Source organism: Juglans microcarpa x Juglans regia, chromosome 1D (assembly GCF_004785595.1).
Source record: "Juglans microcarpa x Juglans regia isolate MS1-56 chromosome 1D, Jm3101_v1.0, whole genome shotgun sequence".
NCBI lineage: Eukaryota > Viridiplantae > Streptophyta > Magnoliopsida > Fagales > Juglandaceae > Juglans > Juglans microcarpa x Juglans regia.
In genome coordinates, this window is record NC_054594.1 from 45,509,838 (window position 1) to 45,524,384 (window position 14,547).

General features: G+C 36.6%; 1 protein-coding gene across 1 annotated transcript; it reads right to left on the reverse strand.

Moving 5' to 3' along the window:
• Positions 1-900: 900 nt before the first annotated feature.
• On the reverse strand, positions 901-2,589 carry LOC121262924 (AT-hook motif nuclear-localized protein 22-like). Its single transcript, XM_041165629.1, has one exon. It carries the CDS (start codon positions 2,193-2,195, stop codon positions 1,251-1,253), a length of 945 nt encoding a protein of 314 aa, XP_041021563.1. The 5' UTR covers positions 2,196-2,589; the 3' UTR covers positions 901-1,250.
• Positions 2,590-14,547: the final 11,958 nt, after the last annotated feature.

Below are 14,547 nucleotides of genomic sequence, written 5' to 3' on the forward strand. Positions count from 1 at the left end.
TGACATGACTAGTACTTATTTTATTAGTTTCTGAGGGATAATATCAATTAATATAGAAATTTCTGATCTGGTGATGTTCACTGGCAGAGATCTCTGGAAACTCTAATCAACAGAAGCCATGTGCAAGCGCAACAAATGAGAATCCGAAGAAATTTCGTTAAAAAGGGCAAAAAGGTGAAGGATGTGTGTTGGTACTCGGGGAGTTCCAGTCCAGAGAACCAGAGGTACGTGGCTAGGGTTTCAAGGGGCATCATTCCATAATCAAGACACAAGCTATAGTTATATTAAAGAGTGGGGCTACTTGCCTGTCGAATCACTCCATCCCTTAATTATTTCTCTGGTGCCAATGACAGAGAGATGGTGACTTTAACGCTTGCTTGAGATTATGTTTGTTGCCTCGAAAAGGAGCAGCTCTCTACAGAGCAGCGCACGTGTGACACAGAATCCGATGTTCATCTCCGCCACCATAACAAACCCTAATTTGTCAAAAACAGAGGGACAGGGACAGAAGAACCCTAGGCCAGTAACCTCCCGTGACCTTATTTTCTTCAAATTAAGACTTCAGACTCCTGCCACCTCTTCAGTGATCGCCAACTTATATGAACCTGCTATATATGATTCCATAAAAAGATAAAGAGTTTGAAAGTGTGCGAAGTGAAAAGGAAGGTCTGGTGGAATGATGGGTGTTGAGGGAATCTAAAAGGATAAAATCGTGTTTTTTATATGAACAAGTACTATATTAAGAAATTGATAATACTTTCTTTTCTAGAGAATATAAAATCAAAGCATGTGAATCCAAAAGCTTCGGTTTGATAGTTTGAATAAATTTTTCTTTAAGGCTTGGGATCATGTAATAGAATTAACGTAGAACTAAAAGTTTTCCAACAGAAAAAATAAACAATAGAACCCCCAAAAGCATATATATATATATAGATGGTTTGCTTTTCGTGCTTCTCGATCCAAAGAGTGAACGAATAGGATTATGAAACTGCAACAAGTAAATGATTAATAGAGAGAGAAATATCGGATCACAGCATGCCATCCTCCGGTAAACTGCTGCCTCACCTCTGAGCTACCATTACTTGGGGAGAAGTACTGGCTGGGGGAACAATTCAGATAAAATCAACCCACCTAAAATTCATAAATTTATACATCCTTCTCAGCTTCAATCAAAGACCGACCGAATAACGTACGTAATTAAAATCTTAATGTAACAAAGAGGAGGAAATAATGACACAGTTTTTGTATTGTTAATAAGGAGGGCGACCCGTGCCACCCCAGTAGGCATCAGCCGGTAATTGGCATGAATTCAGAAGATTTTGGGGCATGCCATGAAAGAGAGATGTATTAGGATCAGGCAGTAGTAGTTGTTGTTGCTGATGCAGCTGTGGTTGTTGCTGGTCAACAATTTCTGGGGATCCGAGCGGTCCACTTCCCGGAATTGGAACCGGGGGCTCTTCCTGATCCTCCAAAGGAAGCCTCTCATATGCTGCATTACCGAATGATGCTGCCATTATTACCACCGGACCAGATGCCAGAAGCGGACCAACGACGCTCCCACCCACCACTTGGCCTTGACCGCCGGCTAAATATATAGTCAACCCCGAGGCCGCCGGTGGAGCAGGAGGGGGTAAAAATGAGCCTGACAAAGATAAAATCTCAAATCTACCATGTAAAGTCACAACAGCACCGGGTGAAGCAGGTTGCCTTAGAGTGACATTAGTGACAGTGCCACTCCCACTCAAAATGCATACCCCCCTTTGCCTCCGCCTCGCGAAAGTGGAAACACTTTCCATGATATCGCAACCATTAGCGACTTCGACAACGTGGGATCGGAGGGCATTTGCACTATCGCGGGTGATTATGATGGGTGGCTTGGGCTTGTTCTTGGAGCCAGTGGGTCTGCCTCTGGGTCTTCTTGTCATCTCATCCTCCCCAGTGGCGCCTGAGCCGAATTCCTGGTCTTGATCAGTCGTTGTAGTGGTGGTATTTGTGACATTGACGGTGTTGGTGGTGGTGTTAATTTCATCACGATCTCGTTTCTGTCGGCGGTTTAGGCCACCGTTACCGCGGCTTTGTTCATCCTCAGAGTTTTGTTGGTGGTGGTGTTGGAATTGATGGTGGGGGTGTAGATGAAGATCTCTTGATAGGAAAGGCGGAGGGAGAGGACGGCCGTGTGCTGTGACTGGGTCCATTTTTAGAGCTTTGTTACCTCAAACCCTAGCTAGGTGCAAGTAGGGGTGGTCAGGTGAAGTTCTTGGTTTTCACTCTTCTAGATTTGACTTTCTTTCTTGGTCTTTTTTTGGGTACTTTGATGAAGCAAATCCTACGAACCTTCACCAGAGAAGAATAAAGGAAAGGCTCTTAATTTGGCACAAGCCGCACAACCACCAAATTCTCAGCTGAAATGGCTCAATCATCCATCTTTAATTAATGCACTTCACCCTTGAGGTTTTGTTTCTCATAGGAATGACTTTACAAGCCTTTTCAATGATGCTTAAAGTAGTTGGGTAAGGGTTTTGGAGGAAATGAAGAACCAGAAAAAGAGCAAGGAGAGGTTAGAGAGGTGTGTTTGGGTACGGGGCCGTTTGGGGTGGGGCTTTCTTGTGTTGGCTTTTTGGGTAAGTAGTAGTACTGTACAGGGTGTTGGGTTGGGGTTAGGTCTAAGGAATCGGATCGATGATGGGTTTGGTTTTGGTGAGACAGCGTGCGCATGGGCGGTGGTCTGGGCCCCACTGCCTTTCTCTCTCCTGTGTCTCTCCTCAACCTGATCTCTTGGTGGGCCCCAACACCCCACGTTCGCTCTCTCTCTCGCTTACATGGACATAAGTCCGTGGCTATCTAGGATTAGAAGCCTGCGGTATAAGATCATTTTGTCGTTCATTTGCTTCCTCGAAACTATACTCTTTCGCTCTCTCATCCTCTCCTTCTCCTGCCTTCTCTTACCATGTATAATGATTAATTTCTGGTTACAAAATTATTGCTACCAACTTTCCTGAAACAACTTGCTGAATAACTTTCTACTTTTATCCTCGACAAACGCTACGAGAAAAATAAACTTTTGTAGTCTTTTAATTACGGTGAAAATATTATTTATAATTAAAATATATTTATTTTAACTGTAAATATTGTAAATAGTCATTTCGTTAGAATTAATTAGCTACAAATAATTAGTTTTAAATTCTCAAATTTAGCGAGACAAAAATCAGTCCAGTAATTTTCGGAAGCCTAAATTCTATTTAACGGGTTTCAGCGTTTCATTCTCCAAACCAGAATTGTTTCGTCCATTTGAACCATAATACACAAAAATTCAAACGTTGGAACTCATTCTGAGATTTCTGACCACTAAGTTTACTTTAACGAGATACATGCATCAATTTTTAAAGCTAGCTTTTCGTGCATTACATATATCCACGAAGACTTTGCAGTTCAGCAGCTGTAAAAAATTCAAGCTTAAAAGCCCTACTATTAGTAATTCTTCTCTTCTCCTAACTGAAATCTGCATATCCACAAAAGAACCAAATGTTCAGATGATTTTCACGTCATATTAATATGGCTTTAAGAAGCTTTTATCATATAGTTATATTTGTATACCAGAAAAAGTATTTCCCTATCAACGGTTATAGATCGAAAGCCCGCGAGTTTGAATCCAGCATGCATATTATACGACGTACCTACCTCACAAAGTTATTATTATCCACAACCAAACGATAAAAGGCTGTAAATGTAGTTTAATTATGAGAAAGAAGAAGACAAAAAATGAAACCGAAACTGGAGATCTTGACGTGATTCTTTTTCTGCTCTGAAGAAGTTACAGCCTTGCCGGGTCGGTTACTCCATTCCACATTATCAGTTTCATGATCAGAGTGGAATACAGTTTGGTGCAAGGGGTGGGGACATTCAGAGAGAGAGAGAGGCGCTAGCTTTTGGGTCAGGAGATCAGTCAGGCGGCGTGTCTTAGGGGCGACTCTCGATCGGTGTCTCTGATGTTGATGTTTAGAATGTTAGGGCAGCTGATCGCGAGATGGACGTGGCTCTTCTCCTCTGCCTCTCTTACCATTCACGCTTATCTTATCACCGTCGAAGATGGTGGAAGTACCACGCGCATCTTTACAAAATGCTCTTTTTACTCGTGTTTTTTTTATAATGTGTATGAGCACTTCTCACAAATGCCAACTCAAGACATGCATATTGTGCCAAACGCATATGTCCTGATGGGATAACACCCAAATCTCTAAAATAGAAGTCTTGGATTCGACCCACTCCCCAACTCAAAAAAAAAAAAAAAAAAAAAAGACATGCATGTTGTATATATAATGTACATGCATGCGCAAGCACATACGGGTCGTGTGTGTGTGTGTGTATATATATATATATATATATATATATATATATAAAATTTATGGCAATTATATATTAGGTAGCTTTAGTCGTTAGATATTGAAAAAAAAATAACTTTGTATAACTAAAAACTAATTATTGTATAAATAGTTTTAACGATATATATAGAGATAAGAAAAGAAATAAAGTAAACACAAATATAGGTTAATCAAAATTGCCGAAATTAAATTAATTCATTGCAAAAATACTATGGACGTCGAGCAACCTTGGATTTTGTCCCCCCACATCGGGTCAGCATGCATCTATCTAGCTCACGCAAGCACGAGTATTTTGGTCTCTATCTATAAAAGGAAGAAAAAACTTATTTTCAAACCCCTTTACTAACATACCAAATGCATCCAATAGCGTGTTTGCACACCAATTTGCAAGTGTAACTCAAGACAAAATATACACTTTTTAGTTATATGTATATATCACTCACTCACCCAAAACCCTTAATTTGTATATTTCGTTTTATGACGTTTTTCACGCTTCCCGGATTGCAAGGGAAGTAGTTTGAAGCCGAAGCGACTCAATAACATTGTTCCAAATTAAAGTTGCAAGAGACCCATGTCTTGCACTTTTTTTGAGGAAGACGTAGTAATATTTTAAGTTATATATATATATATATATATAATATATATATATATATATATATATATATATATAGTATGTGCGGACAGCTGGTTACTAACGTTACGCTACGTTATATATATGTGTGTGATCTTATAATTTACCTTATGCTAACTGTTTTGGAATGTAGAAGCAGATAAATGATAAGCAATTGGATGTCCAACCGTAAAAATTAAAAAAACTCCCCTCAATATCTATCTATATATATATATATATATGTATATTATATATATATAGATATAGATATAGATAGATAGAGAGAGAGGGGGGAGGGCTTGCAAAATTAAGTAGATTAGAGAGCAAATTAAAGAGGTAGTCAGCAATTTGATTGGGCCGCGCGCGCGCATGGGTAGAAGCTGCTTACGTAGACAATTGAGTGTAATTTAAGATATGACAGCCACACCACATGGTCAATTTATATTGTTGACTTACAAATTAGCTAGCTAGTTGGATCTACCCAGATTAAAATTTCAATGCCCTTTAAATCGCCCTTGATCCTGACACATGTCTTCAATATTGAAATTAAAGAATTCGTGGCGTAACAATCTACACTTCATGCCTTTTGGATTCTAGTAGTAGATCAGTTGCTCTCACGATTTTGATACCATTGACTTTTAACAAGTAGTAATACATATATCGATAAGCATTGAAGATGAGAATTTCTAAATTAGTCGGTGACGATCGATTACAATGGATTGGTACCGTACGTGAATTTTTTTTAATGCAAAATGATTAAAAATAATAGGGGATTGGGGAAAGAGAACTGCCTTTCGGTGATAATTCATTTCCAAGGTTATTGCATGCATGATTCATGCTAATTTGAATTTCCCTTAGTTTTCATGCTCATTGTTTTTTCCTTGTACGTAGTAGAAACTTTTATTTGAGATGTTATATTGCAATTTGGGATTTATGATTTCCTTCTCGTATGCAATATATGACGGCTTGAATCGATAATTACATCGTAAATATAAAAGAAAAATGGAATTTTACCCGCCCCATGTATACATTACTGTTGGTATTCATTAAAATCTACCTTAAAAAAAATAAAGAAGTACAAATTACGTGCAACAAGAAAATGTTATTTTGCAGCACCTATAAGCGCCATGCTTTAGCTGACATGCACGAATACAACGAATATTAATATTGGAATAACTAAATTTGGGGGAGAGCTGAGCTACTTCATCATCTTTATGCATGCCAAGCTAGCAATACATAAACAGTCATGCGCCCCATTTTGTAAGCGTGCGTCTATAACATGCGCACAATTACCGTAAACAAGCACTAGGTATATAGAAGCTAGCTAGATGATCAGGAAGTCCCAGAAAATTAATAGGGGGTGGAGATGGGAAATGGGAGAGCATCTAGCTAATTAATTAAAGAAATGGCTTGAACAGAGTTTGACTGCATCGTCCATGGTGCTGTACGTTGAATGGCAAACCAGAGTGTGTGGGCGTGAATGAATAAATGAACCAGAGAGAGAGAGAGAGAGAGAGAGAGAGCAAACGAGACGATAGGTGATGACAGTGGCAGAGACAGAGACAGAGACGGTGACAGAGACGGTGACAGAGACAGATAGACATGAGAGAGAGAGAGAGAGAGTACACAGCACGAGCGGCCTTTCTGTATGCGGAGGGGTCGAACCCAACACTCCTGCCTGTAGAGTACCACGAGCTCTGAGTCCCACGAAAGTAACCCTTTATTTTGATGCTCTCTGTCGGACTCTCCATTTAATACCCCCCTCGTCCTTACCTCTCTATTGTCATTTATGCCATTCATTTCAAAATAAATAATAATAACAATACTATTAGGACTACTGCTGTTATTATTTTGGGGCACAAAGAGTTGCCAACTTTGTAAGATCACGTGGTCATTAGGATCTAATACGGAGCTAAGAGAAATAGGACCGAGTTCAAATAGTCTATTCTCTCAATTTTCTATATATGTATAAGCCTTACTTAATTTACACCTTAGAAGTTTCAGGAAATACATACATATATGGAGATCCCAATCTATGTTCGGTGTCACGTCAAGAATCCTGGATGCGTTACAATATTAAATGCCTAACTTATAATTGGAAATTTTCTGATTTTACATGCTCAGCACGCATGCTTAGATAAATTAATTCAACTAATCCGACAAATATTATGTGGACATTGAAGTACTTATGAGACTCACAAATCCCATACACTTGCCTTTTGTTTTTGGAAACTCATATCCTTATATCCACTTATTAACGAGAGGGCACCGCGCGCCATTACTGTCTATTGAGAGGGCAAGCAGTTAGCTTCATCATCGTTCCAGCTAATTTCCAATATATGTGTTAGTACTATCCCACATCTTCTGATTTGTTCTGTTTGGATGTTAAGAATATCTCAGAATATCTATAAATAGTAGTAAATAGTTTGTGAATAATATTGAAATAGTTTATAAATAATAGTAAAGTAATCTGAAAATACATGAAAACAATTGTATTCTTAAACAGATATCAAATTAACTCTTTAAGAGAGAGAAAGAGTAACGTACAGCGAGAAGAAGGCGGGCCGGTCGTCCCGGAGAGGACCACCAATTTTGATTCTCCTTCATCCATTGCAAACATTTCTCCATTGTTTATATACTTGGTGATAACGCAGAGCAAACCATCGTTTAATTCTTAAGGGGTCAACGACGTTGCTGCCAGCAACTCTTTTCCTAGACGTTACTGGAATCCAACTCGTATTCATCACCAAATTATAACCCCCGATCTAATAATATCGATGGATCTCATGATCACCCGCCACGTGTCTACCGTGAATAATAATTAATTAATTGCATCGGTACCATCTTCTTCATCTGTCTCTAGCTAGCCTGCATTTCAGTACTACCACTGAATTTCAGGCCGATATTATTGATCAAGTCATGAATGGTGGGTGATAAATGAGGATATTTTGGCGTATGCAATTTGGTATCAGTGCGAGGTTGATTATGTAGACTTTGTTTTGAAAAAAAAAGAAAATGTTATTTTTCTGAAGAAAATAATTTTTATAAATTTTTTCTGAAGAAAATGTTAAGTTACCTAGGATGCTCCTGGCATGCTCGAGAGTTATTGAGATATTTTTATGGTAAGATATTTTATAGCTCTTACTAGTTAGCAGTATTGTAGTAATGACAGTCATTATTATTATTTATGTGAATATCGAAATATTAATTCTTGGTTACATTAGATTATGGCACCTTATTCAAGGAATTTCATGTAGCATGGATATCTAAAATTTTATGAGAATTATGTGTACTAGAGTTACATGTCAATTTGGTTATGACGGTGTAATTGATTGAAGGAGTGTGAAGTTGGGAAACTTTTATTTTATGATTGATAGTATATTTTGTTCATAAGAATGGATGTTGATGACTTATATTTGATGGAGTCTTATTTAATGAAATTAGAGAATGTTGTTAGTAGATTTTGGAGTTATGACGTAGATTTATATATGGTGTTTGGTATTTTGCAATGTCTGATGGAAGGTACATTATAGGTGATATGATTCTCTTGCCTAGCATAAATAGTGGACAAAAGATAATCTCATGTGTCGCTGAGTTAGATAACAATAGAGCTATTGAAAGAAATTGTGAAGTCAATATATTTTTGAGGTACAAGAATTTAAAGTTTACGAGTAGAAAATGATTTAAGTATACGTATGGCTTAGACATGCACATTAAAGTTTTAATGATTAGGTCGGCATTATTAGAGAATAGCACCAAATGTCGAGGTTTGATCTGGAAGTTTAATTGATGTTGTTATGCTTATAATTGGAGATATAGGCACATGATCATTGTGGTATTTCATTTTTTTTAGAATTTTAGAATCGAAACATTTTAGAAACCCGAACTTTGGAGAATCTTAGGTTATGATTTATTTGAGGTTACTATTGCATGTTGAGAATTTTAATTATATTTATGAGAAGTTAAGGTAATCGTCTAGTGAAATTATTATTATTAGGCTTATAATCCAACCCATTATTAAGGTTTACATTTTTAGGAGAATCTGTGAAGATTAAGAATAAGTATTGAATGACTAAAGGTCTAGAAATGATAGGTTCGACTAAATGATCGAAGATCTAAATTAGAAACATGGAAATAATGCGATGGGCAAGTATACAGGTTGTTGAGGTACTAGCAAATTCCGAGGACGGAATTTTTATAAGGAAGGAAGTTTGTAACAACCCGACCCAAAAATTAGGATGTTTTCATATTATTATTATTATTATTATTATTATTTTATAATATTATAGAGTTTTGTTTGAATTTTAAATATCATTTCTTCCTATCCCAACCCGTTAGCAACAACCTCACACTCATCCTTATCCCTTAAATTGATAAATTCGAATCCTATTAGGAGACGAACTCGTATGAGAAAACCCTACCATAGTTTTTCCTCTTTAAAAGCTCACGAAGCCTCTTATTAAATACACCACAAACCAGATCCACGCACCCAGTCACTACACAGCACCCTCACCGACAGTTCCTCCACGTCGAGACCCCACAGAAAACTGCCATGCATCACGCTGCCATGCACATGCCCCTCATGCACGAAAGCAGCCCTGTTTTGCACCCATCGAACAGAGCATCGTCAGCAACAACCATGAAAGGCCACAACTCGACGACGGAGCCACCGCAGCGACTCCACTACGCAGACCATGCATGACCGCGAGAACCACCAGGGCACGCCGCCAGCCACCACAGAAGACATCGGCAGTGGCTCTTTGGCCGTATACTTCTACTGCTGTCACCAACCACTTCAAGGGACATCGGAGCACCACCCACGGTGACAGAAACTGCCGGCCGTCCTAGTCCCGTCGCACCCACTCCCTTCCGGGTAGCCTACCGCCGTCCGCCACCCTCGCCTCACTCTTTTCCTCTCGGTAAACATCACTCTCTCTCTCTCTCTCTCTCTCTCTCTCTCGGTTGCACTGCCGCATGGTTCACTTCCTTCGGCGTCGCACCACCTCAGACGAGCCCCCAGTCGCGCCGCCGTGACCCCCACCAGCAACCCAGAACCGCCGCACGTCAGCCTCTCTCTCGGTGAGTCCTCTGCTTCGCACGTCTCTCCCGTGCCTCTGTTTTCCCTTCTAACGATACATGTTTTGTTTTAAGTGTTCAGGTGTTAATTGAGAATATTACATATATGCCCTTTTATTTCTATTTTATCTAGTATCTTGTAGGATTGTTTTAAATTACATTTATAGACTTACAATTAAGTATATGTTAAGTATGGAGACTATTACGTCATTTTTATTTGAAGTTGAGTTTAATATTTCAAATTGAGTTTAATTTTATTAAATAAAGATATTAGTCATAAGCTCTTTGTTTATAAGAAAGTGTTTAAAGAATTTTAAAATGTGTTTTAAAGGATATTATGGAGCCTATTATTTTAGTTAATATTCCTTTATCTATTTAGTCGGATGTTAATAAAATTATTATGTTATACTTTAAAAATAAATTAAGGAATTTTAAACTATATTAGTTATTATTAATTTTTACAATTAAATTTCAGTAGTAAATAGTAAGTGTTTAAATCTTTTATTTTAAATACTTTAAATCTATGGTGTGAAATGAATCTTTAATGTTATTATAATAGATTTTGATATTTTTATGCTATTAGAGTTGTAAATTTAAGAATAAAGAAATATGTTAAGAATATTTAAATGATATTATTATTTATTCGATTCCTTGTTTAATTATGTTAATTATAAGAAAGGAAACCTATTTTAAGAATTTAAGTTTTTATGACTTATCTTTAATAGAATTGATTATATCTCAAGTATTATACTAAGTTATATTTTGAAAGTAAGAATATGCTATTAGTATTGTAAATAATTTAAGATATCAGTATTCATTGTTTTAGTGATAAACAGAATATTTATTTGATTATGTTCTACGATGTGAATTTTTTAATTTAATAAAACTTAGTTTAAGAATTTAAGTTTATGAATTATTTTGAAATAGTTTGAGTATTCATCTAAATTATAAATAAGTATTTTAAGTAATTTAGATACCAGGATTTATTGAATTGTTTAACACTATCTTTTAGATTGTAGATTTAATTAAGTAAGATATTAGTACGTGTTTCCAAACCAATTTAGTGATAGTTATTATTTCATATAGGTCTCAAGTTACGAAGTATTATTCAAGAAGACACGCAGCGAGGTAAGTAAATTTGATCATAAATTAGGATAATCACAGTTAGCTTATATGTATGTATTATCCAAGCCAGTTCATTGACAACCACTATTTATGAACCGCTCATGTTATGTGCAAACATGTCATCTAGCATAGCATACGACCATGTCATTCCGCATCATGTTTAAATTCAGAATTTATGATTATGTATGTAGTATATCACGCATCTCATGTGTATAAGACACGTAAGCCATCTTAATTTTAAGTGGAAGATAAGTTCAGATCAGTTAATAAGATGGCCATTCAGATACATGGTACCAATGCAGTTCAGTTCAGGGTGGATGTGCAAGCCACGAACTTAGTCGTGGTCCACCATAGTATGCCAGAATACTATCAGCGGCTTCCCTTGCGGCCGCGGGATGTGGGGCCGGTGCACAACCTTGCACACAGGGTTAAGTGTGTTGGCCAGTCAGATAAATCAGTTAAATCAGATAAATCAGTCAGATCAGTAAGTTAAAACAGTCATACATAGCATAAGCATCAGTATGAACAGTCATGAATTTTAAGCTCAGCATGAAAGTTTTTATAAAAATCTTATGTTTATTACGTTTACGTTGGGGTGGATTTCTTGCTGAGTCTTCGACTCATTTTAGTTTGTTTTCATTTTTTTAACCACCCAGGTGAAGATGATGATTACGAGCAGGCATGCCAGGAGTAGAATGGGCATTTATTTTAAGTTCAGACTTTCTAAAATAAAACATGTTTTTATGACATGAATTTATTCAGTTTATTTCATTAATGCTTTGGAAGACAATTTTATTAGACGTTTTTCCGCTTAATAAATTTCAGTTTTTAAATTATGAAATTATGGGATCTATTGCCGGGTTTATTTTATGAAAAACACGTGACACACCTAGCCTACGGAAAGGGGGTGTTTACAGTACTTTATATATATTTTTCACCCATTCATATCATGTCCAATTCATTCTCATGATCATATATATATAACGCGTTCTGGGAGAAATTTACCAAAACCAATTAAGCCTCTTTCAAATCCTAAGATTTTTCATGGCATGAGTTGGAAGTACTTAATTTCCTTTGAAGTTGCTTCCATCCCTATCAACTACATGCTAGGGCTTCACATGAAATGTGGGTAAGGTATTGACATTTTCTAAATTGGTTTTTATAGACCAAAATTCTTGAGTTCACATGTACTTCAAGGCAACCAATTAAGTTCAAGCAGCAGCTTATAACAGGTCACGCCCGGGGCCAGTTCATATAAACAAACCCAAAAAATGACTTATATAAATGTTGAATATTGTGAAACTGATCAATCATGAATTAGTCGTCGATCGAGAAAAACATAGTCGATCTTCCCTTAATCTTGCAGAGAATTGTTGCATGAACTCTTGTCCTAGTGCAATGACATTAACATTAACATGATTATCATGATCATGCTTATGATCTTAAGGGATCAGACTCTTTCATTAAACAAATCAATTCCCATTTTATATCATGTCCAAATAAATAATAATTTCAGTAAAGCTAATTCAAAGATGAGGGTATGGACCACCTCAAAGAGAATACAATACATATATATATATATATATATATATATATATATATCACTTTCATGTGAAGTGCACCTAATATTGCTTCGAGTTTAACATATTAATGTCGCTGCATGTTCTTACTGATCTCTCATAAGCCGCTTTACCCTCAAAGTGGATTGAGATTGTTGCACCAATTGTTGTCCTCGATCGATGCAAGACCAATCAATAACAAAGCTTTTCAAACTTTAATTAATTAATTAATTATCAAAGTAGCATCGAGCAGTGGGAATATTTTAGAAACTAAACAGCCGACCAAAACCAAGGTTGCCATGTGATAGATAGTGATGGATTTGGAATCACTCTAGTCATGATCCATTCACTAACTTGTTCATGATCAACCTCTTTCAAATGAATTACACAAATGTCAAAGATAATTTGCAGATGTAGGAGTTCTTTATGCAAATTAAACACCTAATTAAATTGTTCCTTCGATCGAGGCTTCTAACCAGCTTTTTTACGCATTAATTAAACTCCTATCTGATCCCTTTCTAATGTTTTGGATTACATGTCAAACCCCTTACAAATGGTTTTCTTACAAGCTATATATATAGGTTACAGAATCCCAGCTAGCCAGCTAGGAACTTAATTTACCCCATGCATATATAGATGCAGTCGAAGGCTGGCCGCCTGCAGAGACGTTAATTTCTTCGATCTTTTAATGGATGCTGTCCAGAAGGTTGGTCTGTGTTGATTGATCTTTTCTGTCATTTTTTAACAATATAGCAAAATGATAATTAAAAAAAAAAAAAAAACCTATTTTAATGATCTAAATATTAAAGCAATTAGGGTTTCCTAGAACACTAAGGTTCCAACCTATTTGGAAGTGCCAAGTATTTTGGTAATAATATTTAATATATATAGGATAAGTACTAGACATCATGAGAAACGTAAATGTTTTGGCAGTTTAATATAAGGAAGATTGGTCTAAGTACTCATCATGTTAATTAAGAAATTCATGTCTCCGGAGACATTGTGCTTGCTTTATCGATAACTTTGAGGCCGCATTTCTTTTATGATTTCGTTTACCTACGAAAAGTTCTCATCGTAAGAAGAAATAATTCTTTTTTTCCTTCTATAACGATATATATATATATATATATATATATATACACACACACACACATACATACATGGAACCATTACTTTATTACTTTAACAATAGAAAACAGAACATGCCATTCGATCGAGAAGTTTGGACTTGATCCTGTGCTAAGATAGTTGAGAAATAGCGACAATGATCAAGTGGATATTGATCTTTAATTAGATAACTGATTAAAAATGGATAATTTTGGTTGAGATATAAACAATGGGAGTTGAGAGTATATACTTGTTATCATGTGTTCAACATATTCAATTACAACTTCCCATCAAATATATGTGGGGGGATTGAGAACTGTATACCCCCAGCTTACAGGTAATGCGACCAAAAATAACAGCGGATGGAGATTATTTTTCGGTCCCTTTGTGCTTAATGGGCCATTCAGAACTTTGTTTTCCGATTTCAGCCTTTCAGGGCTGGTATAAGCTGGGCCCATTTGTATTTTCCAACCCCTTGGAAGGTCCAAGTTGTTTCGGTTCATTCCACTGCTCCAACCGAGCCCACGCTCCCACCAGACTGGGTTAAGAAAAAAAAAAAACTATATTTTTTATTTTTTCCCATCTCAGAACTTAAAGCTTGGGGTTGGAACCAGACCTTGTTTTGTTTTGGACCGTAGAATCTAATTCAAATGTCTGCTCTCATATATATATATAAAAATAATAATAAAAA

What these genes read in the sequence shown, in the direction of transcription:
- LOC121262924 (XM_041165629.1), bottom strand. Translation starts at nt 2,195, where the DNA reads ATGGACCCAGTCACAGCACACGGCCGTCCTCTCCCTCCGCCTTTCCTA.